This window comes from Pseudopipra pipra, chromosome Z (genome assembly GCF_036250125.1).
Source record: "Pseudopipra pipra isolate bDixPip1 chromosome Z, bDixPip1.hap1, whole genome shotgun sequence".
NCBI classification, from domain to species: Eukaryota; Metazoa; Chordata; class Aves; order Passeriformes; family Pipridae; genus Pseudopipra; species Pseudopipra pipra.
Window position 1 is genome coordinate 61,920,646 of NC_087581.1, and position 25,337 is coordinate 61,945,982.

General features: G+C 42.7%; 1 protein-coding gene across 2 annotated transcripts in view; it reads left to right on the forward strand.

The window, feature by feature from the left end:
• Nucleotides 1–25,337, forward strand: part of MUSK (muscle associated receptor tyrosine kinase) — a 54,593-nt gene that overhangs the window by 14,536 nt on the left and 14,720 nt on the right. The window contains exons 6-13 of one of the 2 annotated variants that reach the window (XM_064640857.1): nucleotides 8,909–9,033; nucleotides 10,640–10,799; nucleotides 12,328–12,334; nucleotides 15,090–15,356; nucleotides 20,808–20,983; nucleotides 21,400–21,423; nucleotides 24,355–24,443; nucleotides 24,779–24,938. In XM_064640857.1, the coding sequence (XP_064496927.1) occupies nucleotides 8,909–9,033; nucleotides 10,640–10,799; nucleotides 12,328–12,334; nucleotides 15,090–15,356; nucleotides 20,808–20,983; nucleotides 21,400–21,423; nucleotides 24,355–24,443; nucleotides 24,779–24,938 (1,008 nt within the window). Of the gene's footprint in view, nucleotides 1–8,908; nucleotides 9,034–10,639; nucleotides 10,800–12,327; nucleotides 12,335–15,089; nucleotides 15,357–20,807; nucleotides 20,984–21,399; nucleotides 21,424–24,354; nucleotides 24,444–24,778; nucleotides 24,939–25,337 lie in introns of those variants that run through there. The other variant, XM_064640856.1, reaches the window with a different exon arrangement.

Below are 25,337 nucleotides of genomic sequence, written 5' to 3' on the forward strand. Positions count from 1 at the left end.
GCTGAAGTGTAGCTGTTCCATTTGATCCTGTGTTATGTGACAGCATACAAAGCAATCAAATCAAAACAAGCGTAGAAGCAATGTTCCCCACACTCCCCTGACTAGATATTTGATTTTACATTCCAACTCTGACAGATTGAAGTCTTTTCCTGCCCAGACTTTATTGCTTATTACTAGCTACTAAAATAATACCCTGCCACAGGCCACAAAAATGTTCCCCTATAAGCCACTTCTGAGAACTGCCTTAGCCTTAAAAATAGGAAGGTTTTCCTCGGAGAATCATTCCTACAGAAGGAAAGATCTGCCAGATTTGATTTAGATTTTTGATTTTTTAAAAACAATTTTGTCTAATTCTTGTGTTAGTGAGGAGACAGCAGTAAGGCTGACAATAGAAAGCAATGCCATTGGTATTTAGTTAACTAACTATCCCATAAAGTGTAAAGCACTAGCTTCCTTCATCCGGACCTTTATGTAGTCTTGGGACAAATTTGCATCATAGATAAATCAACAGACTAGAAAGTCACACCCAAATTCAAGTAACAGGAGTGAAAGTATGTATTTAGTGCAGGTAATCTATCAATTTGGATGGCTCACAATTTAGAGATGGTCTCTATTTCAAATGAAAGCTGACTCCTAATGTGCCATCCAGAATGGTTTTTACAGTTTTGTGTCAACTTGTCTGTAGTTGGCATAGACTATGTAGGAAAGAGAGATACCAAGAGACCACCAAAGCAGCCCGTCAGTACTGTGACCCTGACTCTTGCTGCATTTCCTGTAGATTAAATATCAAGGTGAAATCAGAATTTTTATCTATGCCATCTTCTGAGGTAGGATGTTTTGGGTGAGGTGAATTGCCAAATAGCAGACTGGCAAGGGAGTTTGTAGATCTTCATTTAAGTATTGAGTGAAATTTCCTCGTGGAAATTCTGATGCCAACACTGAGGAAGAGTCTTTGGCTCTGCTGTGAATAGAGGAAGAAACTCTGGGACAGGATAGCCTTCCCTATCTGCACTGATGCTGGCGTATGTACCTGCAGGCTGTGTCCTACAACAGTAAATGGTGAATGCTGCAGTTTGGTGTTAAAAATTGCAAGGGGTTTTGGGGGAGGCATCATTACAGGGAAAGAACAAGCTTGCCTGTAATTACACCAAGGTATTTGACTGGCCTCAACAGGGTGGCATGGGTGTAACTGAAAGCCTAGAATATCTCATTAAATCTTCTCCTACCTACGGCATTCACCATAGTCATCCCAAGGATCTCAGATGCCGCAGATACAACCATATCCCTAATTACAGGGTAACAGGGCAAGCTGCAGGAGAAAGAAAACAGCCCCAGACCTTTGGCAAATGAACAAACAAGCGTGAGATATTCAATTTACTCATGAGTCTTGCTCTACTGTGACACTGACAGGAGGTGCATGCTGCCTTTGAGTAAGTGTCACAGGGTGGCCTCCTGCATTGAGGAGCTGCAGTGCAGGCCTCCTGGGAGCATGAGGCTTCTGAGAAGGCATAAGCACACAATTCTTCTTTAAGAAGCATTTGAGCCTAATATTTCCTTTTGCAAAAAACTCTTACCTCTAACAAAGGGTTTGGAAAAGCACTTAAAAATATATATGAAGTTCTTACATCACTGCATGAGTTGTGGTTTTAAGGAAAAAAATAAATATGGCAGATAAAATTCTTCTTTGTTTTAAACTGTTGGCTAGCTGGGAAGCATGTGCTTCCCACACAGCAACAAAGAGAGTAGAGGATAAGGGGGCTACAGCAAACTGAGGCAACTATCCTGAAGTGACTGCAGCCCCAGGCAGCCCCTCACAAAAAGGGCATATCCAACAGGGAGCTGAGAATTTGGAAAAAGATGGATCTCTGAGGTAGGAGGGACTAGTTGAGTTTTCAGCACTGAAAATCAAGCGTGCCTGATGGGTAAGGTGAGCAGGGAACAGGCTAATTGCTGTCACGCAAAACAAGAAACATCCTAGCAGGTACTGCTAGCAGCACTTTAAAGCAGATGAAAGGAAGTACTTTTCATATGGCATGGAATTAGGTTTACAGCACTGCTATTAGCCTTTGGTGGAGACCAGATGTCAGGATACTGCAAGATTTATCTCATTTTTGGGTATCCCAGAGATTCCCATAATGGCCTGCTCAATTCCTGAGAGTAAGAGAGGGAGAGAGAGACTTGTGTATAGCTGTGGATATCTCAGTACCTGCAGACAGACTGGTAGCCTTGGCAGCAGTCATGGTGGGTTGTGATCACAAATGGAATAAGCAAAGGAGTTGCTCCCTGACTCAGGAGGCTGGAAACTTCCTTTCCAATTTCACATACAGTAACGGGTAATGTCAGAGTTAAATGGCACACGATATGTCTCTGTACTGTAGAAGAGACATGGGGAGGCTTAAAAGGGTCTTTCCTTCAAAGAAACGAAATACAAATATAAGACCAGTACTGACATGAAAAGAATTTCCTTGTTCATTTCCTTGGGAAGTAATTTGAACATGCTATCCTCACTTGTCCTTGAATCTGGTGTTTGCTCTGTATATAGAGATGAACACTTGTAAAGAACAGGTTTTATATAGTTACACAGGATATAAGCTATCTACTTACATTTTACTCCTGGTTATTATATCGTTGCATATTTGAGATGTCTCCTTTTAGGATTCCAGAGACATCTACATGCAATGTAAAGTCTTTCACAGCTGAGAAGTTAATGACTGCTGTGTTTAACATGAGTCCTTCTGCTGATGCAAATTGTCCCACCACCCATAAATCTGGGAGTTCATCCTAGAATAAAGTTACCTTGAAAACTTATTGCCTTGCTAAGAAAAACTTTCTTTGATATTAGACACTAGAGCTTTGAATCTGAAGGGATATGCTTCAGGATGGAGATGATATGCTTTGCTCTGTTTCCCTTCCACAGGGATCTTAAATTGTCCCTGCTGTCTCTCTCACAGCCTCAGGCTCCAGGTTGAGTACCTATGTATTGCTGTGCAGGCTGGTTTGTGCTGCATGATGTATTAAGGACTACTACAAGCCCCAGGCCAACCATATCATGTATCAGGAGCCAGAAGAGCTTGGAAATGTTGAGATTTTGTACAAAATGTGGATATTTCAGATGCATTGGAAGGTTATCCTCCCAGGTAACCATGATAACAGGGTGAGGGGCAAGTGAGTGATGAAGTACTGCTTGCTTACAGCTCTTCCTCAGCTTGCTCTTTTGGGGCCCATACCTAATAATGCTGTTCCTTGAGAAATAATACAGTGGTTGTGTGCATTTCCTATTGCATTTGTACATTTCTTTTTCTTTTGATAACTTGTATACAGACTGTTCTCTAGCAATAAGCATGTTTGGACATGGACTAAATAAAAATAGGTAAGCAATTTGATAGAGATAAGTGGAAGTGTCTTATATCAACTTTGCCTGAGCCATTTTACTCCTCTTTATGTTTACTTGGTAGACTTGCAGAACAGATAAATATTGCCCTTTTGGTAAGAAATAGTTGGAGATCAAAGTGAAACTGACCTCACGGTTATCTTGGGATTTAACTATTAACCTGTCAGTTTTGGAAGTGGTAAGCCATGTGCAGAGCCTGCTGCTGCTGCTGAGAGAGGAGTTGTTAACTACCCTTACTGAAGAATTTCTTTGTTCACCAAGCTGGGATTTGGTCCTGTCATGTCAGCTGCAGAGACTGTGCCTTGCTTGTTCAGCCCTGGCTCTTGGAATGTGACTAGCTGCTGCACAGCTTGGCATGGCTGTCTCTGTGACCTCTGATCCATGAACAGGGTGTGTGGCCTGTTCTTGGCCCTGGCATTTCAAGAATTTTTTTGATTTTACACAGGTTATTTCATGGCAGAAAACACAAATGCCTTGGCTTTCTATGGGCTTAAAAACGTATTTGTCAGACCTTCCCTCATCTCTCACCGGTGGGAAGGAAATGGTAGCCCCTCTACTTGTTACCTTTCCTTGACTGCCTAGTTTAGACTTGTCAGGAAGTGTGAATGGATATGAGATGAATGAATCTGAATGGGGATTTAGACAACTGGACTTTTCATTGACAAAAGACTACAATCATAGTGACACAAGTTCATGGTTCTTCAGAGCATATAGGTGGCAAGCATAAATGATTTTTTATGGATTAGTAAGCAAAGTGCCAGCCCAGAGAACATTATCCTCTGTAGAGAGGTCATTTCCATCTCTCATGCTTCAAACTGTGAAAGAGCTAAGGGAACACTGGCAAACACAAACAAAAAAATGCTTGCAGTTTTGCTCCTAAGTGCTTACATAAGAATTTTGCATGGTGCAAAGTCTTTACTAGGGTATTTATACCAGGAAAGTTTCTGAGATAATACATAGCTTATTGCTGCAGCAATGTAGACACATGGGAGCTCAACATGGCACCAGCTGTACCAGAGGAAAATGTGAGAGAATTTGCCTTTATCCACTGTGTTTTGCAGCTTAGCTGGAAAAAAAAAAGAAAGCATAAGACCTGGTTGCAGTCACCCAAAAGGCCATTTTTCATTATATAAAGAAACACTGGGGAAAGGGGAGCAGGCTGAGATATCAGATCTGGCAGTATGGACAAATTGGGTCTGGCTGACAGGTAAGGGCATGCTTGGGCTGTGGTGGGGAGTGTGCACCTATTGTAGCCAGGTGGTTACCAACACAAGTGTAGCTCCTGGTGGTCTTATCTTGATTTGGACTATCAGGGATGCTTTACTCTGTGCCAGGACTAATAACAAATTCTTGGACATGAACACATGTGGATGTTGACAAGCTGGGTTAATTCACGTCCATGAGTAAGCATTGCTCATGTTCTCTGAAAGCTGGGGTTTACTAAAGCCACGGTAGGCTTTGTATAAATACAACCTACCCCACACCCCAAAACAAGTGTTTGAATGGTCCTGACGCTCTGGGCGTCACTTTGTACTTTCCCAAAAGCAGCAGCATGGCCCCAGGCCACCTAGGCGGCTGTCTGGCTGTGACTGACCCAATCCAATCTGCTTTAACAAAAAACCAGGCCTTATCCAGACAGAGGGCAGGCATCTGGCAGGATTGCAGGATCAGGCCCCAAACCCGGGAAATGAAACACAGCTCAGTTAAAGGCAATGGGAAAACAAAGTCACCTGGAAAGAGTTAGCCATTCAAAGTGGGGGCAGGGGAGAGAGGGGCCAGGGGAAGGGGTGCTGCTTTAATCTTTTCATGATATAAAAATTTTGTGACAGAATTAAAGCCCTACTGTTTGGACTGGATGATGTTATGCAATTCTCAGAAACAAGAGCAGCTGGCTGAGGTACAGATACCTCCTAGCAAGCCCTGCAGGGCACAGCACATCATTTACAGGGGCTGTAAAAGAAAGGACGTTTATTAAGGGGCTTGGGAGTGAAATTTGACATGCTGGCTTGGCTTTTAGATGACTGGAATTCATTTACAGCTCCTCTGTTTTATTTTCTGCTTAAATAAATAAATAAATAAATGAAGCCCTCTTTGCCTGCCTTTCCTAACTGCTTTTTGGCATGCCTTTGGGTAAATCCAGTGCTGAGAGCCTGGGGGTCTTGATGTGAATGTTGCTAACCTTGTGACAATGTGGCTAAGCAGGCAGAGGTCCTGCCAAAATCAGGAGGATCCAGAAAAGGAGTACAAGTAATGGAGTTAAAAATCACCTGACTGTTGGGAATTTTCACTCTGAGGAAAAAATGAGAACAAAACAATGTCCTGAGCCCACCAAATAATGTGAATTTTACAAACATTTACTACTATTTCCTGATCCTTCCTCTTCCTGCCTTTTACCCACCTCTTCCTACCAGCTGCACCATTAGAGTTGCTATTTCTTCCTTGCCTTTGGCTCTTTCTTTCTTTGTGTAATTCAGTGGAGAGAAAAAAAGTAGAAATCAGAGTTTTGGGGCTGTGTTCTGCCATTTAACCGCAGGACAGATCTCCTTGCTGATGCAGTTGCCAAAATGGACCCTGAGCTCATCCTGAGGTCTTGCCCTATTTTGCACTGGTGGAAGGTGACACTGGCTGCTCTTACACAACCTGTCCTGGCTTTCCCACAGCACCTAAGTCTGACAACAATGGCAGTGCATTGATCATTCCCCCATAGGTGATGTGGCTGAGAAATAGTTGATGCTATTATTTTTAATACTGTTTTCCAAAGTCATTAAGAAAATTCCCTTTAGAAAATATGCCTCTGGGTATGTCAATGAGTTGTCACCGTTGGGATCTGGGGAGTCCAGCCATTGTCTCAGGAAATTTCTCATTTAAAAATAAAATAATGTAACCCCTCCCCTGAGGTTATTGCAATAAAAGTATCTACAGCTAAGTACTTAGGCTAAACAGCTAAACTTTAAGTAAAATACTTTTTTAAAATATGCAAACGTAAGTACTTGAAATGTTAAGGAATTGCATCTGTAACTTCAGTTCTGAAGGTCCTGAAAGTTAACATGGTGGCACAAGGGATAGCAGCAGTTTCAATTCCTCCACGCTTTGAAAATAACACTTTGGAAATGACCTTATTTCCTTATAGGCCAAATTTTATTTAGCCGTTCCTCCATGCAGTGCTTCCCACAAGAAACATGTGAATGTTTAGCAGCTGTTACTGGATTTTTTTATCCCTGTATCTGGTGTTTTAAGGTTGAATATCCTGGCCCTTTGCCTTCCCTATGCTGGCAGACAACTCTCAGGCCAGCAGTGTGCTAGGCTACTAAAGGAAGTGCTGTGATCAGTGCTAGTGGGAGGACCTTGGGAAGTGGGATGCAGCTTTCTGGCCTCTCCATAGGCGCGATGCCATGCACAAGCTGGACCAGCCACGGCACTCACGGTGGCTTTGCATGCTGCCTATGCTATTGTCATTTTCAAAAAGTGTGGTTTTTTTATTCCTGGTTTAAAGATCCTAGCAGATCTTGGGAGAACAGCTAGTACGGAGGAGGACATATGTGCCAGCATGACTGAGTGCTGGTAGTTAGTCACTTTGTACTAACTAAGCTGGGCATGATCTGAGCAGCAGAGTCATCACGTGGGCAGGATCCCAACATTGCACTGAGCAGCATGAGAAAAACACCAAGGGCTGCGTTCCACTCTGGGATCTAACGTGCTGGCTTCAGCAGAAGCCATGAGAGTGTAACTGCTGCCAGGGGATAGGCCCAAAGTTTAGTATTTCTCCAAATGAAGTATAAAAGTAATTACGAGCTTGGCCTGTAACACTCAGGTCTGAATTCATAACCATCTGGTGCTAATGGCCTGAAGAAAAACTTCAGGCAAAGGTTTCATTTTACTTAATATCCATCAGAAAAGTCCCTGGCCAGTGACTGCAGCTTTACTCGTTAGTGATGGAGGTTCATAGCTGCTGTCTCGCTGAGGTGTAGTATGGTGCAGAAGCTTGATGCTGCTCTGCTTTGACTTTAAGGAAGAGGCACTGAGCACAGAAAGTGATGCTGCTTGGAACACACAGAAGAATTAACAAACTCAATATAATGTTTATCCTCCCCCCATTTTCACTTCAATGACATTAAATTTAATCTTCCTAAAATAAACCCTGCCCAGGAGTCTACTGAATGACTGTGCTACTAAGAAGAAAAGGTTTGCATGCTGAAATTAACTCCCAGTGTTACCTGTGCATAAGGAAAAGCTGGTTTTAAGCTCTTTGTTAAAACGAATCTTAGTCCCATCCCAGGTCAGAACTGGGTGAAAGGACTATGTGGAAAGCATATATTTTTTCATTCCAACTGAAATTTTGCAAAGCCTTCCTGTCCCAAATATTGGAGTCAGATGTTCTATTTCTGAATAGGGCAGACAGAGACACAGAAGACTGTGACTTGATCAGATATGTTGATAACATACTGATAGAAAAAGTAGCAAACAAGATATCGGGCTTGTCTGACAATTCCAAGAGAAATTCCTCTGCCTACTAAAGTTTCTGTTGGAGACTTTTAGTCATTGCTGTGCAGGCCAGAAGGTGTTACTCACTAAGCATGAGAAATTGGAGTAAGAAATGGCAGAGCTATTCAACTTGCTTCGGTATAGACATTATGGCATCTCTATTAAAAATTTTGGGTCAAAACTCAAATGTTCCAGGTGGGAAATATCTCTTCTCTGCTTTCCTCTATGTGGTCCAAGTACAGCAGCTTGTGAAGACCATCAGAATTGTGATTCTGGATTGAAGTAGGTTTTCAGCAAAAGTACTTCAGTTGTTATTTCCACCCCACCAAAGAAAAAAATAAAATTTCTTGAAGACAGGAGAGCGCTTGTCTTTAAACTGCTCAGTAATCCTATTGCCACAAAAGAAGCAATAGCAGTAGAAATGAGAAATCACTTTAAAAATCTACTTTCCTACTGTAATCTCAACTTCTTTAAGTCTTTGCCAGCCATTCCTCCTTTAACTCGACGTTAGATTCTCTCCCCTAAGGGCAGCTTGTCACGGCAATGAAAATGTTGCTGTTTGCCCAATCCATCCAAGTCCTAATCACTGTGATCAGACTGAGGAGTTTGTCTGACCCTTAACCTTCATGGTGTGCGATCACACCGGTGGTCTTCCTTGATGGTTTTGAGCAAATTTTACAGGAGGTCACCCTTGGCAGGGCAGCATGGTAACTTTGGGTATTTGCTGTAATCTGTTCCATTTGCATGCTACTGATGAGTTTGCCCTTGGTTTTCTTGCACATTACCCCCTCTACATCGAATCGATGTAGAAATTTCCAGAGGTAAAATTTTGGTCTGTAATGTAACCACTCTGGTCACTTTCTTTCTCCTCCTCATCCCTCTCCCAAAACTCACTGGGAAGCCTGTGCTATTCTTTTCTTTTACTCATGGAGCTGTGGCTTATATCAAGACACACTGGAGAGGGAGCTCCCCCATGCCAGCACCAGCCTCAGCTTTACGTTACTGTTCAACTAGCACCTTTTTCTTCTCTTGCAGTGTTTGCCAGAATCTTGAAGGCTCCCGAATCCCAAAATATCACCTTTGGTTCTGTGGTGACCTTGCGGTGCACGGCGGCCGGTCTTCCAGTCCCTACTGTCACCTGGCTGGAAAATGGGAAAGCTGTAAGTGCCTCTTTTTCATGCTTTTGGCCCTGGAGCAGTGCTAGCAGACAGAAGCACAGCCCAGGGATTAAAATGCAGGGCTGGGAGCCAGCACCAGTGGTTTCTATTCCTGCCTTACTTAGCACCTTGTTGTGCAATCTGGTTGAGTCCACCTCCCCTCTCTGCTCCAGCTTTCTCTTCTGAAAAACACTCTCCCCCTTCTTCAGGGTGTTGCATGAGCGAATTTTTTAGGATCTGGAAACCCCAGGCTGCAGGGTGGTTTAGACACTCTCAACCTTCCTCCAAGCCAGGGTTTCTAGGACTTTATTGTGGGTTTAATTGTTTCTGCAGCTATCTTCCCCTTCCGTTTTTCTAGTGTGGTAACAAATATATGGCAAAATTGCTTATTTGACAAATAACAAAAACCAAGGAGTTAGATAGAGCCAACTGTTTTAAGGTAAAATACCCATGTTTCCACAGCATATTTCCCATACACATTCTCTTACCACAATTCCAAGTTGAACTTGAGTGAGGCAAAGCAAATATTTTCTTTTCGGCATTTTCTTTTTAGAGAGGATCCAATCTGCTTACAAAAGATGTGATACAGCACTGATGTGTTCCTTCTTGCTTTTTCAATTGTAGCTGTTAATACATATGGGTATTTCATCTCATTGAAACATCTCATTGAAAGCACATTTCTACTAACCCTCTGGGAGGTCAGATTGATATCTCTTCTCAATTAGACACATAGGTAGAGTGCTTTGCTGGGATGGGTCCAGGGAGACAATTATCACTGTTCTTAGAGTCAGGTCACACCTCTGGGATCCACAGTCAACCATATCTCACTTGAATTACATTTGATGCTTCCTCTCAGTATGAAGATTAAAGCAGGCAATGCTGCTCCTTCCTATTGCTTTTGCAAGGTTGATGTACAATGCCCTCCTACTTCAATGAATTCCATATGAGCAGGAAAGACTTGATAAAATCAAGCCCAACTGGCCAAAATTAGCAGGCTCCAAGCTCATTTACCTGGGAATTTATGATCTGGCCAAAATCACCACATTTGCAGCCCCTTCCATATTGCCAGTTGTGAGATAAAAAAAATCTACTAGATATTTGCAGAAGTGTTGGAGCTATAGCACTTTCTTTGCTCATGACTGCTTTGAAAGTGTGGCAGTGATTATATTAATCCAGTATCAATGACTTCCAAACTATTTTCTTTTCTTCCTCTGTATAGCGGATGTCCACAAAGTCACCTTATGCCCTTCCTTGCTAAGGCATGAAGAGGCAAACAATCTACTACAAGAAGTCCTGGAGGAATTAGCCAGATAAATTACATGAGCCAAATTGCGACTGTGGCCCTCTGGAACTGACAAATAATTGCAAAAATATTGCGGAAGTGTGAAATAGGAGAGACCTTTAACATTTACTTTTGTCTGTGAACTCAGCTGCTATGAAAGCACGAAAGTAACCCCAGCAGCTTTAGCTCTCTGCCACCTCCATCTATATGCCACATCTTTCTCTGCTAATTTAAATGCTTGTGGCTGTACCTTTTAGATTTTACCTTAGTTTGCTTGTTTACCCCTTTGTTGGAAATATCATTGTACTGGGCTTTTCACTCTTTTAGGTTTCTGCAGGGTCTATAATGGAAAGTGTCAAGGACAGAGTGGTTGATTCCAGACTGCAGGTGTACGTCACCCGACCTGGCCTGTTCACTTGCCTTGCCACGAACAAACACAGCAAAACTTTTGGAGCTGCAAAAGCAGCAGCAACCATCAGGATTTCAGGTAGGCAGGGAGAGAAGGGGTGATTAATTTTTTACTCTTGCAATCACAGTCTTAGCTTTTCTCCTGGGAGAGAAGAAAGGGGCGTGAAGTACTCTGGAGGAAGAGGGAAAGCCTTGGAAAGCGATGGTGTGCGGGGGCTTAAATTTGAGTACAAGTGCATCCCCCACCAGGCTATTTCCTCATATATTCTTACACTTTGGAGACTGCCACAGCTGTCATTTCCTGAATGTTTGATGCTGTCTTGTACTTTGTGTCCCAGAAGTGCACTTGGTAAATTCATCCATGTGAAGGAAGTCGTGGCCATGACCCAGCATTGGTATCACCTAACAGCAAAGTGAAAATAGCTTTGAACAGTTTAGCTTCACAGGGGATTGCATACAGAAAGCAGGGAGGTTGCTGTCAGAGTAGTATCCCACCCTGTCTGGAGTAATCTCTGCTTCCAGAGACATCTCCTAAATGTGAAAAAGATGTTCCAAAGGGAAGAAATACCAAAGGTCAGAGCTAGCTAGCAACATTTGGCACACAGAGAAAAAGGTGGCATCTTGTGCCTTCCCTCTTTGGACAGTCAGGGAGGTATAGTTAGAGGAAAGAGCAATTCCACAGGACATGGGATGATAGCCCTGGTCCTGCTTTTAACCAGGCATGCACCTGTTCTTCTCTCTGTGCCTTAGCTGCTTCTTTGTTGAAAAAATAACCATGCTCTTTCTTACACTGGGCATTGAAACCTAGCAGCAAGCTCTGCCTTGTAAGAGACTTAGAACTTGATGCTGTATTTCACAACTTCCGTACTTTTTGTATTTTTCAACTGTATCTTTTTGTATTTTTCAACTTCTGCTTTTAGCTCAGGCAAGTCTCTGTCCCACAAATGCAGTGGGGAGGGCAGGTGCTTTGGGCTGGTGGGAGGGGTTGCACTGTTCTCCTCTGGGCTGTCTGTGTTTATCGGGAGGGGAACAGTTGCCTAGACCTGATCAGGAGTCTGCCTTAGCCTTGTTCCATCTCACAAGAGTCCCAGGGCAGAGGTGTCCCGGTCCTTGGCTGGCACAGCCCAGCTCCCTGTGGCACTGGCAAGCTGGGGGCACCGTCATGTGACAGTGCTGCATCTCCAGCCCTAGTTTCTCTTGCCTGTTACAGCTGCTGCCTGAAGTAATGAGTACATGGGTGGTTTAAACAGAGGGTGCTACCTGCTAGTTATGTAGGACCCAAAGGATCAGGGTAAAAATGTGAGTTTAGGGTGCAACAATCCACTTCAGCTGGCACTGAGTCAACAATGCACTTCCTCCTCCTCATTCCTTCTCTCTTTACAGCATCCAGTGTTGCCCAACATTTCTTCCCCACAAGAAGGTACAAAAAAAAGAACAGAATTTAGGTGCATTCTTTTTCAGACAGCTTATGGTTCTCAGACAGATTTCCTATCATGGAAATACCAACTTATACATCTCAGAGGGAGCAATGAAGTGTCACTGATATCTTTTCCATTTCTTCTTTCTCCTGGTTCATCACAATTCCTGGATTTGGTGCTTCTTGGCAGAGTGGAGGTAAGAATGACTTTCTGTGGCTTTGTGGAAGTTTTTTCTGGACCAGGGAGAAGAGAAATGATGAACCAAGGGGATTTGGTTAGTTTGGCTTAAATAAAGGGAGAGGGTTTCCGTATGCCAGTCACGCAGATGAGGTTCACCTGAAGGGTACACTGAGCTCCTTTACAGAGGCATAATTGGAGACTGAGCTCAGGGAGATAAGAATGATTTTGTATCAAGCAAATGGTGGGTCACACAACAGTAAGGGTGTTTGAAATATAGTAGTGGGCAGAATATTTTGTAGTAAATTCTGTTCACAGTAACAGACCCACAACTTCACTTGACCTTATAAACTTACATGGGAAAGCTTAACTGCAAGTTAAACTCCTGTGTATACACAGTCAGTAAATGTAATTTGGTTTGGTGATGACCAGGTTAGGGCAAGAGAAGTTTAAATTTGTTCCAAGCAGTTATGAATGGTAAAGCCACTTATGTGTGATAGGAAATGCACCTCTGCGTAATAATTTTTGAACAATTTAGCTGGATTTTTGTTTTTACCATATTTTTACATGCTGCACTGGCAGATCACTCTGGAAGGAAAATAGAGGATTAGCTTGGGAGGTGGGCTGGGGGCTTCTGGCCCTCAGAGAAATCAGCATGGCCCGAGAAAGTCTGAGCAGATGGCTTTGCCAGTCTGCTGACACAGGCCCCCTGCAAAGGCCATCGTCTCCATTACAGGGGCTTGCTAGATTGATTCAGGAAGTCTGTAAGTGATTAAGTGACCACCAGTGATGATGGCAGACCTATGCCTTACACCTGCACCTGTGAAGGTGTCACAGGCATGGGAGCAGTGGTCAAATGCTGAGCCTTTCAGTCCCACAGATGTTCTCAACACTCACTGCACGAAATTCCCTTTCTGTGACAAGGCAATGTGAGAAACACGTTCTTGCTACTTCTCCATTGCAACTTGGTCTGTGTCTCCTTGAATGTTTTAGAAAATCAAGGAATCACAGCCTAAGCACTGAGGGCTGTTGTCAGGCAGCTTCTGCAGCCCACTGAAGTCAGCAGCACAGCAGCCTCATGCACACCTGCCCCTGCTTTTGCCTCTTGGACACAGGAAGGTAGCAACTTTCAGATTAAGCACAATGGGTATGATTGGGAAAATGTAAACAACATGAACCCTGAATGCCACAAACAGTTCTATCAGGGTGCTGGGGGCATTGCATCGCTTTGGGGCAACATGCTGTACACCAGGGTGATGTCTTGGGCTGTGAGACTGGTGCAGCATACTGGGGGACACCTGTGTCATATGAAGGCATGGCCATGGAGCCTGGGATGATACAGGGTGTCACAGCATCACTGCCATTTTGGTAATATCTCAAGGGGTTGGTTCCTTTATTTTTTAGCCAATGCAAAATAGGAACAAATATAATTTAAAAAAAATTCACATGGAACCCAAAGTATAGCAGCTGAAACAGGGCCAGGGAGTGTCATCTGCAAAGAGCAGCATTTGAAAAGGAGAAATGCGAGCATACTGTGTTTTGTCCGTGTATGTCCAGCTTTCTGAAGAAAAAACAGCAAGAAAACCCGGAGTTAACAATGGGTGATTATTTCGACAGGGGAAAGAAATACAAGGCAAAGAAACAAATAGCTCTGTTGACTGCTCCAAATGGTTGGCATGTTGTGAATTGAACTCCCTGACCCCAGTTACACTGACCAAATGAGCAATGGGGACAGCTGCACCCCGCCCTCCTCCCTTCCCGATTTGGCCATCCCCCACGTACAGGGAGTCTGTTATCCCAGGTTTCCCTCCCATGCCAAGGACACTGCATCCCACGGGCTGCCTAGGCAGAGGGCATCTCCTCACCCACAGGCCTTGCTGCTGTTGGGTGACTTTGGAAGCTACAGCTACAGCTGACCTGTGCACTTCCCTTGCCCTGCTGCTCCATTTTCATGGCTGTGGGGAAGAAGGGAGGGATCTCCTAGATGCAAAAATCACAGGAAAGATAAATAAATGGCTCTCAAATGAGCTGGGCCTAGTGTGCTTTTTATTGCTCCTGCATAGCTTTGTCTCCATCCTTTGTGGCAGGAGTTTGCAATGTGGGAGATACGGTTAGGAGAGGAGAAGATGGACCTTGCAGGGAAGAACCAGGAAGAAAAATTCAGAGACTTGTGCCTTTCTCCTCTCTGTGTCTCCCACCTAAACACGTGTGGAAGTGAGGCAGGGTCAGGAGGGGTGCAGGAGCTGAGGAGGGGCAGGCAGGAATTTGATCTGATCTTGTGAAAAATTCCCTGGCACCTGTTGTATTGGACTTTTCTGGCTCTTGCTCATCAAGTCCATCCTAAATTAAACAGTTGTTAGACAGCAGAGCAAAAAACACTGAGTTATAACAGGGCTGCAAAAAGAAGCATGGCTGATGCCTACTGCAGGGAAAATAAAATGGTTTCCCACAGGGCCCAGGGAGAGGGTGAGGGGCCATGCTAGGCCATGGTTGTGTTTGATTGCTCAGTCTTTTGCCCACTTATAAAGTTCACAATACTTGGCAAGATCCTCATTCCTGGAACTCACTAGGGCTCACACCAGGGTACTTTGCAGAATTTTCATTTTTGGAATATATTAGCTGGTTTTAGTGATTATAACCATCTCCTATCTTCTCTGCCCTCTGTTAGCCTTGTACATTCTACTTTATTCAGAAACAGAGCCTAGGCATTGCGAGCCTACAGCTATTTAGAGCTGTGAGCTTACTCTATGTGTGTATTCTCTTGTCCTCAACAGCAAGCTGTACAAGGGTGATGCAGGTTACTGCAGCACTTACAGAGGTGAGGTGTGCAGTGCTATCTTGGCGAAGAATGCTCTTGTTTTCTTCAACTCCTCCTATGCTGACCCAGAGGAGACCCAAGAGCTGCTTGTGCACACTGCCTGGACTGAACTGAAAATGGTGAGTTCATTCTGCCAACCGGCTGCTGAGTCTCTGCTGTGTAACTACATCTTCCAGGAGTGCAATCCCTCCGGAGCTGGGCCAGCTCCAAAACCAGTGTGCAGGTAAATGAAGAAAAAAATGCTCATATTTCACTTTCATTTCAGGGGGATGTGTAGGCAGCTGTGGAGTGGTGAGGGACTGACCAGGCTTGCAGTAGCATTAAGTGAAGTTGGGCCCTCTAGGTTTGCATAGGTTTTCCCTTTGCTCTCTTCTCTCTACACCCAGAGATGACTGATTCAGCTCTGTCTGTGCTCATTGCTAGGGTACGGACTGAATTCCAGGCCCAGACCTTTGTATTATATCAGGCATTTAGTGGACAGTGTTGAAAAGAAGTATCCATTTGAATGACACAGTTTGTTTAAATAATTAACATATTGTTATCAGTTAAATCTTCCTATGTCAGTCTGTACTTACTATTACTATCAAAAGTAATTGCTTATTTGGAACTTTGACTAAATACAGCCTCAGACTATGCAATAAATCTGACCAAGGCAATCATTTAGCACTTTGCACTAAGACAAAGATGGAACAAAAAAAGACAACATCAGAGATACTGACACTGTAATTGTACCTGCTAAACCAAAACTCCAATCTGGCTCTTATATCCTTCCATATGCAGAGAAATGTCCATTGAAACTGGGCTGACAGGGACCCTGAGGAGTCCAAAGCATCTCTCACTAATCCACTGCTGACAGATATTTGTGCACACATCCCAGTGGCAGAGATACTGCTCCCTCCCCATGCAACCTCCTGAGCAGTCCTTCCCTCATTCCTTGTCCTCCCACCACGGCCATGGAGGCGAGTTTCTTCCCTTCCTCTTTGCAGTGAGATTTTAAATCTTCCCCATTTCTCTGACTAGAAAAACCAGTTTTTTCCAAGCTCTGCACATAGCTCTTGCTTTTCTGGCCAGGTCCAAGTTCTGTTACTGTTGACTATAATGGAGTTATGATTGCTTGGTGTGTCTTGATGAGGACAGCCCCTCATAGATATATCAGGATGAAGCTTTCTTTTTTTCCTAGCATATTCACCCCCTGGAGGACTAGTCATTACCCATTTCACATTTGGGCAACTGATATCCTTGCCCGAAGTGCAGTGCTTTGTTCTCATCTTCCTTGAAACACTTTTAAAAAATTTATTCAGATCTCTGTTTGTTGGAAGAGCAGCCCCAACTCTACTGTCTCAACTAAAATACAAGTCTTCTGTGCAGATATGGCAAGTACAGTGCCAGCTGGACTTGGGTTAGATATGGTCTACTGGCAGTCATTTTTCCAGCTATGTAGGGGCTTTTCAGGGCAATAGCAGCACATTGTTTTTGTAATCTGGATCTTACTGGTTGCTCCTCCTTTAAGGTCTCTAAAACAAAGGCACAGAGGAAAAGCCCAGTATGCAGCTTGACTATACATTCAGTTTTCTATTTGGTATCTTTGGTGTTCAGTATTCCACCATCAACAGAGTGGTGGCATATATGCTACAAAAAAAAAGTGTATGTGCAAGTATCCACAGATAATCATGCAGCCAAGTAATGAAACTTGCTTTTTACTGGCAGACTTCTCCCTGCCACCTCATTATTCTCCTCTTTGTCACTGTGCCCTTAAGTACATGATCTCTGTGCCTTTTTTCAAGATGTGTGTCAGTATTTATATTTCAGCCACACATGTACAGCACATTTGTCAGCTAGGGATTTTGCACACTGCTCCACAAAGCATTTCAGTTAGATCAGGGCCTTGCTTCATTTACTTCTACTCAAAGGTGGCCCTGTAGGACCAGAACTCATGGTAAGTGACTTCAGTCACTTCTGGGGCAGTTGTAAAGTCAGAGTGACATAAATCAACATAAATCTGTACTTGATCTTGAGCTAACAGGTACAGCATTTGCAAATATGTCTAAATGTTAATGGTTTTGCCTGGCATCATCCTTCTTCAAATCCATGAGTCAGTGTTGGTTTTTTTTTTATTATTACCCCCTCCCCCCTGCTCCTCCCCCACCTCCCCCCCCCAATTTTAATGCAGCTTTCTTCATAACAAAAGCCCTGTAACAGCATCCTTTCCAATTCTTGTTCCCAGAGCACATCAGCTGGACCGCAGTTCTTCCAAAGCCCTAGCCCAATACTCCTTTTGAAAACTCAGACATCTAATATGTACTTCTGAACAGCTGAGAGAGGTCTGGGGGCTCTTTAACACATCTCACATGGTCTTGGTTACTTTCCAATTATCTTAATTACTTTTTACAGACAACTTTATACCTCTCTGCAGACACTGGCTAGACTACACAAGTTTTCAGCTGAAATACTTCATGAGTAAAAATTTAACCATCTCAGAGGTGGGAGAATTCTCCCAATTTTTGAGGGATATATTCCCCTTGACATATTTTCAAGTAGTTTTGTCTTATTATTTATTCTCTGCATCAGTTTTTCTCACTCCATGTCATATTTTTTTAATGTTCATTTTGGTTTGGGAGCTATCTAGCCAGAATAACAACTGATAGACTAAGTAAAGCTTTTATAAAAGTGATCAGGGAATAAAACAATATGAAATGAAACAGAAAAAAGCAACATGGGAAAAGTTTCACTTCATGTAAATTAAGATGTAAGTCGATTAAAATGAGAGTTTTTAAGAAAAGCAATGTCTCATTTCATAATTCTTGACTACGTCTGCCTTTTGCCACTGGCTGCTATTGTGACAGCAAAAGAAACATCCTCAGTTTCTATTTCAATTACTGCTGATATGAAGTGACAAGGCTGCAGGGAAACTGTCTTTTGTTGGAAAATGTCTCACTTTGGGCCTAAGTGTCCCCATCTCCTCTTAAATAGTCTCTTGTGGTCCCTAAAAACACTACTGCCACACTTGTTCTCTTCTGCCATTACTGTTCTTTGTCCATCTGTCATTTACATGACATGAAACTTCTAATAATAATCTGAAGTTATCTTTGCATATGATCTCATCAAGCTCTCCCTGCTCAGCATTAAGTGTTACAACAATGGTATGAACCCAGCTAGAGGAGACTGATCATCACTCCCTCTGGCTGCCTTACCATGCATCCAGGGTGGGTCTGTGGTAAAGATAACATTCCTTTAATGCTGGGGCAGACAACATTGCAGAGGAAGGGTCTTTTGTGTTTTGCAATTGAATAAAGGGCTTATTTAAGGATGCTCTGGCTCCAGGAGTGAACAAAGCTAATTCAACCCAGATCTCCCAAGTCTCAGCAAATGCAAGTTTTTCTCATTTCCCTATCTTAAGCATTTCTTTACTTCAGAAGGTCATTCCTGTTCCACATGTTGTTTAACATAAAAAAGATAAATTATGCCATCTGGCTGCATTCTGGTTTCCATGAAGTGAGGAAGGAATAAACCAGCACTGGCTAAAACCAAGCAAAGAGCAGCTGAGCTTTGATGGCTTCAGCCTGCAGACTTGAAGGGCATCCATTAGTGTTGCAGAAAAGCTGTTGCCCTGGTAGAATTCCCAATGACCTGCATCCTTCAGGTCCTTTAGAGTATTTGGAGTGTTGATAGTCATTTCCAAATGTCATGGCCATCTGCTCTTGCCAAAACTGTTGTATAATTAATCAGATTGCATCAGGTGATGAATTTGGCTAAATCCTTCCCCATGGACCCCAACAATACTTTTCTACCTTTCTGAATCACTGTGTGATGGTTGGAAAAGTTGTGGATCTGTTAAGGACTTCAGCTGAACTCACTAAAAGTAACCTCTGCACAAAGCTGGTTTTTCAACTCAAACTCTCAAGAATAACTGCATAAATAAGCAAATAAGTGATAAATTGACCAATGCAACAAGTCCGCAAACTTTATAGTACAGTTTCTTCTTTTCTTTTCTTTTCTTTTCTTTTCTTTTCTTTTCTTTTCTTTTCTTTTCTTTTCTTTTCTTTTCTTCTCTTCTCTTCTCTTCTCTTCTCTTCTCTTCTCTTCTCTTCTCTTCTCTTCTCTTCTCTTCTCTTCTCTTCTCTTCTCTTCTCTTCTCTTCTCTTCTCTTCTCTTCTCTTCTCTTCTCTTCTCTTCTCTTCTCTCTCTTCTTCTCTTCTCTTCTCTTCTCTTCTCTTCTCTTCTCTTCTCTTCTCTTCTCTTCTCTTCTCTTCTCTTCTCTTCTCTTCTCTTCTCTTCTCTTCTCTTCTCTTCTCTTCTCTTTCTTCTCTTCTCTTCTCTTCTCTTCTCTTCTCTTCTCTTCTCTTCTCTTCTCTTCTCTTCTCTTCTCTTCTCTTCTCTTCTCTTCTCTCTCTTCTCTTCTCTTCTCTTCTCTTTCTCTTCTCTTCTCTTCTCTTCTCTTCTCTTCTCTTCTCTTCTCTTCTCTTCTCTTCTCTTCTCTTCTCTTCTCTTCTCTTCTCTTCTCTTCTCTTCTCTTCTCTTCTCTTCTCTTCTCTTCTCTTCTCTTCTCTTCTCTTCTCTTCTCTTCTCTTCTTTTCTTTTCTTTTCTTTTCTTTTCTTTTCTTTTCTCCTTTCCCTTCCCTTTCCAAACATTTCCAAACCTTCCCTTCCCAAACCTTCCCAAACCTTCCCTTCCCTTTCTTCCCTAGAGCAGATATTTTTGCCTTACCCTTCTTTACAAAGACTTTCTCATGTAAGGCCCATTTAAACATCCAAAGCACTTCTTGTCAGTGGATGTTTCACATTGTTATGTGGTAGGTAATACATAGACAAGTCTCTTTTTTGCCAGGCATTCTAAAGCTTTTACTGCAGAGAGCTGACAGAGAAAAAAGAGAAAGTTGTCTGTGGAGAAAAGAAGATAATTGAATGAGTGATTCTGTGACATTAAAAATACAGGCAAATATTTAATTTAAGGCAATTAAGAATTGCAGCTCATTTCTTGCTTTTAATAGATGACATGTTAATTTAGAAAAGACAGGTGAGATTTTCAAAATGTACGGAAAATTTCAAACTTCAGACATGTGAGAGGCTATTTGCAGGAGCATGTAATGACAGGACAAAGGGGAATGTCTTCAAACTGAAAGAGAGTAGGTTTGGATTAGGTGTGATGTAGAATTCTTCATTGTAAGTGTGGTGAGGCACTGGAAGAGGTTTCCCAGAGAAGTTGTGGATGCCTCATCCCTGGAAGCATCCAAGGCCAGGTTGGATGGGGCTTAGAGCAACCTGGTCTAGTGTAAGGTGTCCCTGCCTATGGCAGGGGGGTTGAAACTAAATTATTTTTGAGGTGTCTTCCAACCCAAGTCATTCTATGATTCTCTGATGTTTACTAGTAGACAGCATCAAAAAATCTGTATGAAAAGATGAGAATGAACTCCTCACAGACTGTGATGTTAGTTGTGTCTTGAGCATAACCCCACTTTATTAAAAATGTGGTTTTGTTTGTTTCCTAAAGGAAGCTCTTACATTTCATACAGTTTCCTTTATGGTTTATGAGCCAGACAGACTGGCTTTAAAGATGTGTGACTCTATTAATGGATTTCTGTCAGCCTGCATAACCCCTGCATATCCCAGCTAAGTGCAGCTATTGTTATCAAGCTATTGACTGCTGTATTTCACTGTTTTTTGCAAAATAATGTAGAGAGAATTGCCTTGCTGTAAAGGATCTCTACTGCTTTAAGGAATGGCTCTCAATGGAGGAAAACTCTCAGAAGGGGATTTACAAGCCAGGGCTGATGTTGCTCACTCTTCCTGAATGCAACAGACTGCCCAGCCTGCATGAGGACCCCAGCTCCTGCACCCACATCCCTTTCTTTGGTAAGGTGGCACATGCTGCCCATTGTCCAGAGACCTGTGTTCTTGGTAAGGGAGGGGGGAAGGATGAGATCCATAACTTGCAGCTAAAGTAAAAGCTAATGATGGGTACGGTCCTGTCAGCACCTGTGCATGGAATTGCGGCAGCTGCATTGGATGATTGCCTGTCTCACCCAACTGGGGTGTGGGAAAAATCTCTCAAGTAAATAAAACCTGGATCCTTATTGAGAAGATCATAACAATTTCATAAAACAGTCTTAATGATGGCAAAATTGCCATTCGGGTGCCTTTGCAAAGAAACAAGTTGTTTAAACACTGCTAGGGTGAGAACTTTTCCCTATAACATGCTCCTAAGTAAGCATCCACTTATACTACATCCTGGACAATCCCTCCTTACATCTTGTCTTTTCTTTTTACAGATTTTAAGAAGGAGAATATAACCAGTAAGTAGACTGCTCCAGGTTCTGTATTTTTAAAGGTGGACATGATATTCTTCATTGAATATGCAGTTTGCACAGTAATTTTGTGTTTTTCTCTGGCCTGGCTGGCTGAATTTGGGTGATTACCAGGGAATGCCTGAGCTGCCACATCCAAGGCATGGGGAAACACACTTCCAGCTCTTCAGAGTCTGGGGGAAATACGTGCTGGTAACTTTTGAAGATGGTGGGAGTGGAATGGTGCTTTTAGGTGGTACATTCCGCTTCAGCTGTTTCCTTTTCTCTCTACCAATTGCTTCTAGTTCTGCTTTACCCATATTTGGTATTTCTGATACTGCTGCTGAGATTATCCTAGCCTTATATGCTGCTACACACTGGGTTACCTATGTCAGGCTGGCCTTGCAAGACCTTAATACCCAAAAGGTCCCAGCACTTTCCTCAAATTATCTCTGAAGTCTGGCTCACTTTCCTCAAATTACCTCTGAATTCTGTCTGTTTCTCATTGACCTCCCTATGACCAATGGTAAGACCAAGACATCTCCTGTGGTGCTGCTATGACTTCTGTTAGCCTCTCACCCTGCTGCTGGTCATGGCTGAAACACTCACATCTAGCTCTTCCACAGACACACAATTGCAGTTTCAAGCTCAGCCGCTGAAGTTGTCTCACTGGAAAAAAAAGAAGAATCTCTCCATCAGTGCTGCCTAGTGCCTACAGCCTTCAGGTGTAGCCATCCCCTCCCTGACACAAGGACCTCAAGACAGCAGTGCCAGCCAATGAGTGGTGCATTCATGGGGTGGTTTCAGACTCCCCTGAGATGTTTGCAACTTCAGGACATAGTTTCTGTGTTCTGTGTAAAGGCATGACCTTTCTGTTCAGCTTTCACAGCATTTTCCCAGAGTGGCATTGCACAGATGTGCAATATTCAGTCATGAATCAGGAAGACATAACAGTAACGTTTTAGTAATATTGCCCCCTTTTTTGCTTTAGAGCCTCTGTTGTGTGCACAAGGGTTTGGGAAACATGAACCAAACTGTCTTCTAGCTTGCCATCAAATTATTCATTGTAATTCAGATGGACCACCTTTATTATTCTCCCCTGTCCTCATTGTAGCAAGACCATCTAGGAAAGCATCTGCATTTTCCAGAGTACAAAGGACTCAGGGTTGCTTCCTTAATGGTGTTGTTAACCTTAAAACTCTCCACATTGATCCTCTAGGGTGTCACACTTATATTTATTTCAGACCTCTGCAGAAATCTTTTTCATATTCATCATGAGGCATGTTCCAGGCATTGCTTTCTTTTCCTTTGAATGAGAGACATGTAAAATTCTGGGCTCAGGCACACAAGTATGTACCAGGGCAGCTTAACAAGATTTTACGCCTTTGCTGAGCTATGTTATGTGGGGGATGCTAGGTTGTTGCAGATGTGAACCATAAATGTTATTTACATATCAGTCAAAGAAGTCCATTTTAGAGCATTTTACTTTGTATTTGTGATGGGTTTAAGTGCTCTTGTGAAGTCCACAGTCATTTCTATACTGGGATGTTTGGATGTCTTGGGTTACAGGAACTTGATCCTTTGTTTAAGCTCACTCACCTGGAGCAAACTATTTAACGGTGGTTTTTCTACCTACTCACTGTGTAGTGCCTGATGCCTGCTGAAACTTCAGAAAACTAAGGATCTATAACAAAATATAACTGCAATCCTGAGTGCAGTGGATGATGTGAAAAGAAAAGAGCAGATAGTCATCATAGTGCATGGACTATGGTCCTCCTACAGGAGAAACAGGATAATCTGCAGGGATAAATTAAAACACACAGCCTTGCCTCAAATTTGGATGAAAACTTATAAAGAGTTTACATGATACTGAAAAATATTTGCTTAAAAATCATTATTTTAGAACACATCAGTTTTCCCCTTGCTTTTCCTTTTTTTTTTTCTTCCTGAGCTGCAAGTTTATGACCATAATAGAAAATAAAATTATGACAACAGTATTCGCTGGCTTGTTAGTTTGTCTAACAAGGTTAACAATGCAGCGGACCCTAATGCATGCTGTCAATCAGAATGCTGGCCCCTGCTCAGCCAAGTTTACAAAAGATTATCTACCATGTGTTGAAGTGGGTAAGGCTGCATCTCCTATGGTGTTCTCCTGGTTCCTAGATTATGCCAGCATGCATTAAACTCTCCTATGAAGACAGGTGGTGTCTACATTTATCCATATTCCTGTAGTAAAATCCTCTCAAGATTTTCTGCTTAATTTTTCTGCAGCCGGAACAAGCCTTGTGTATGGAAAGTGAACTATACATTCTTTATTAGAAAGAACATTGTTTTTATACTGATACTATTCTTTCAGATCATAGTGGCCTTCAGTGTATGGTTTCCACATATGCTGGAAACCACAGGCTGTCTCCAAATATTCAAAGAGGACAAGCACTGTACAGAAGCAGGAGAAAGGATACCACCATGGGACTTTATGTATCCCAGCCCTCTGCTATCTACAAGAGGAACATGGGCATATTCCTATTAGTAGTCTCCCTCTAAGAGTGTAGGCTGTGAATCATGGAACTGGTGCTGCAATTTGCTTTCTGCCTTGGTTTGGCATGGGTGGGTTCAGTGTGGTTCTGCCTGCACTTTCTGTGTGGAAGTGCTGTGCATGAGGTAGTTGCAGCTCAACCATTACAGGCATATGGCCTATTTTCTCAAACTGAAAGAGCTCCTGTTCTCTCTTTGAAGTTTTACCAGATTTGATCTTGTGCATTGAGCTCAAAATCCATTTAAGTGTAAACAAGGGGCTAAGCAGTGCCGAGCCTGCAGTTGTCTTGTCCTGTTATGTGCTTTAGATCTGATGCTAATTGTCACATGCTCTAATGTAAGGACATGAAATTTATTCTTATGAGTCCTTGATCCAATGTTGTTTTTTTTTTTTTTCCCTCCCAGGGACTTGCTACAGTGGCAATGGCCAGTTTTACCAGGGCTGGGCCAACATCACGGCCTCTGGCATTCCCTGCCAGAAGTGGAGTGACCAGGTGAGCACTGGTGTGACATCCACCAAACTGAGAGCTGTGCTCAAGGTCTGCTTTTCCAACATGTCTCCCAGAGCCAGGCAGCCCAGTCTCAGTGGAAGGGCTGAGCAGGGGACAGGTTGCCTTCATTCTTGAGTTCACTGGTGTTTCACAATCTCATCATGTTTCAATCTGCATGTTCCCCTTCCTGTGCCAAGATGCATTCTCTCTCATTCTGTCAGGCTATCTCAAGAAAAGTTCTGCCTGTCTTCACTCACTGTTTTATTTGCTTGTATTTTACTAGTAACTGCATGAAAAATTATACTTAAACACTAATCCAATTTGCTTCCTCCCTCAAGGCTCCCCACTTGCACAGGAGGACTCCTCAGGTTTTTCCTGAGCTGTCTGATGCTGAGAATTACTGTCGCAACCCAGGAGGTGAGAATGAACGTCCCTGGTGCTACACGAAAGACCCAGCCGTGACCTGGGAATACTGCAGCGTGCCTCCCTGTGGAGATGGTAGGCAACTCAAATCTATGATTTCTGCCACTGTGGTTGTTTTGGGGCCACAAGAGGTGTTTGCATCCTGAGTATACCAACCTGTTCCTCCTTCTGGATTCAGCTAGTTCTGGGTCTCCTCAAAGATTCACTCAGCATTTTTGACCAGAAGGTATAATATGCCCCTAAAGAGAGGAAAATGAAGACAGACAAATTGAACACCTTACCCTAGATTATATAAATGCCAAAGGATGGAATAAAATTTCCTGTGGTATTCTGAAAAATGGATTTGCCACACTGTGTTTTGAAGGTAGGGTTTTGGGCTATTTTTCAAAGTTGTTTTATTTTGGGTGATTTTTTTTTTCAATAATATAAAAACCAATTTTAACTAAAAAAATTTTTTTTCAAAAGATAGAAACA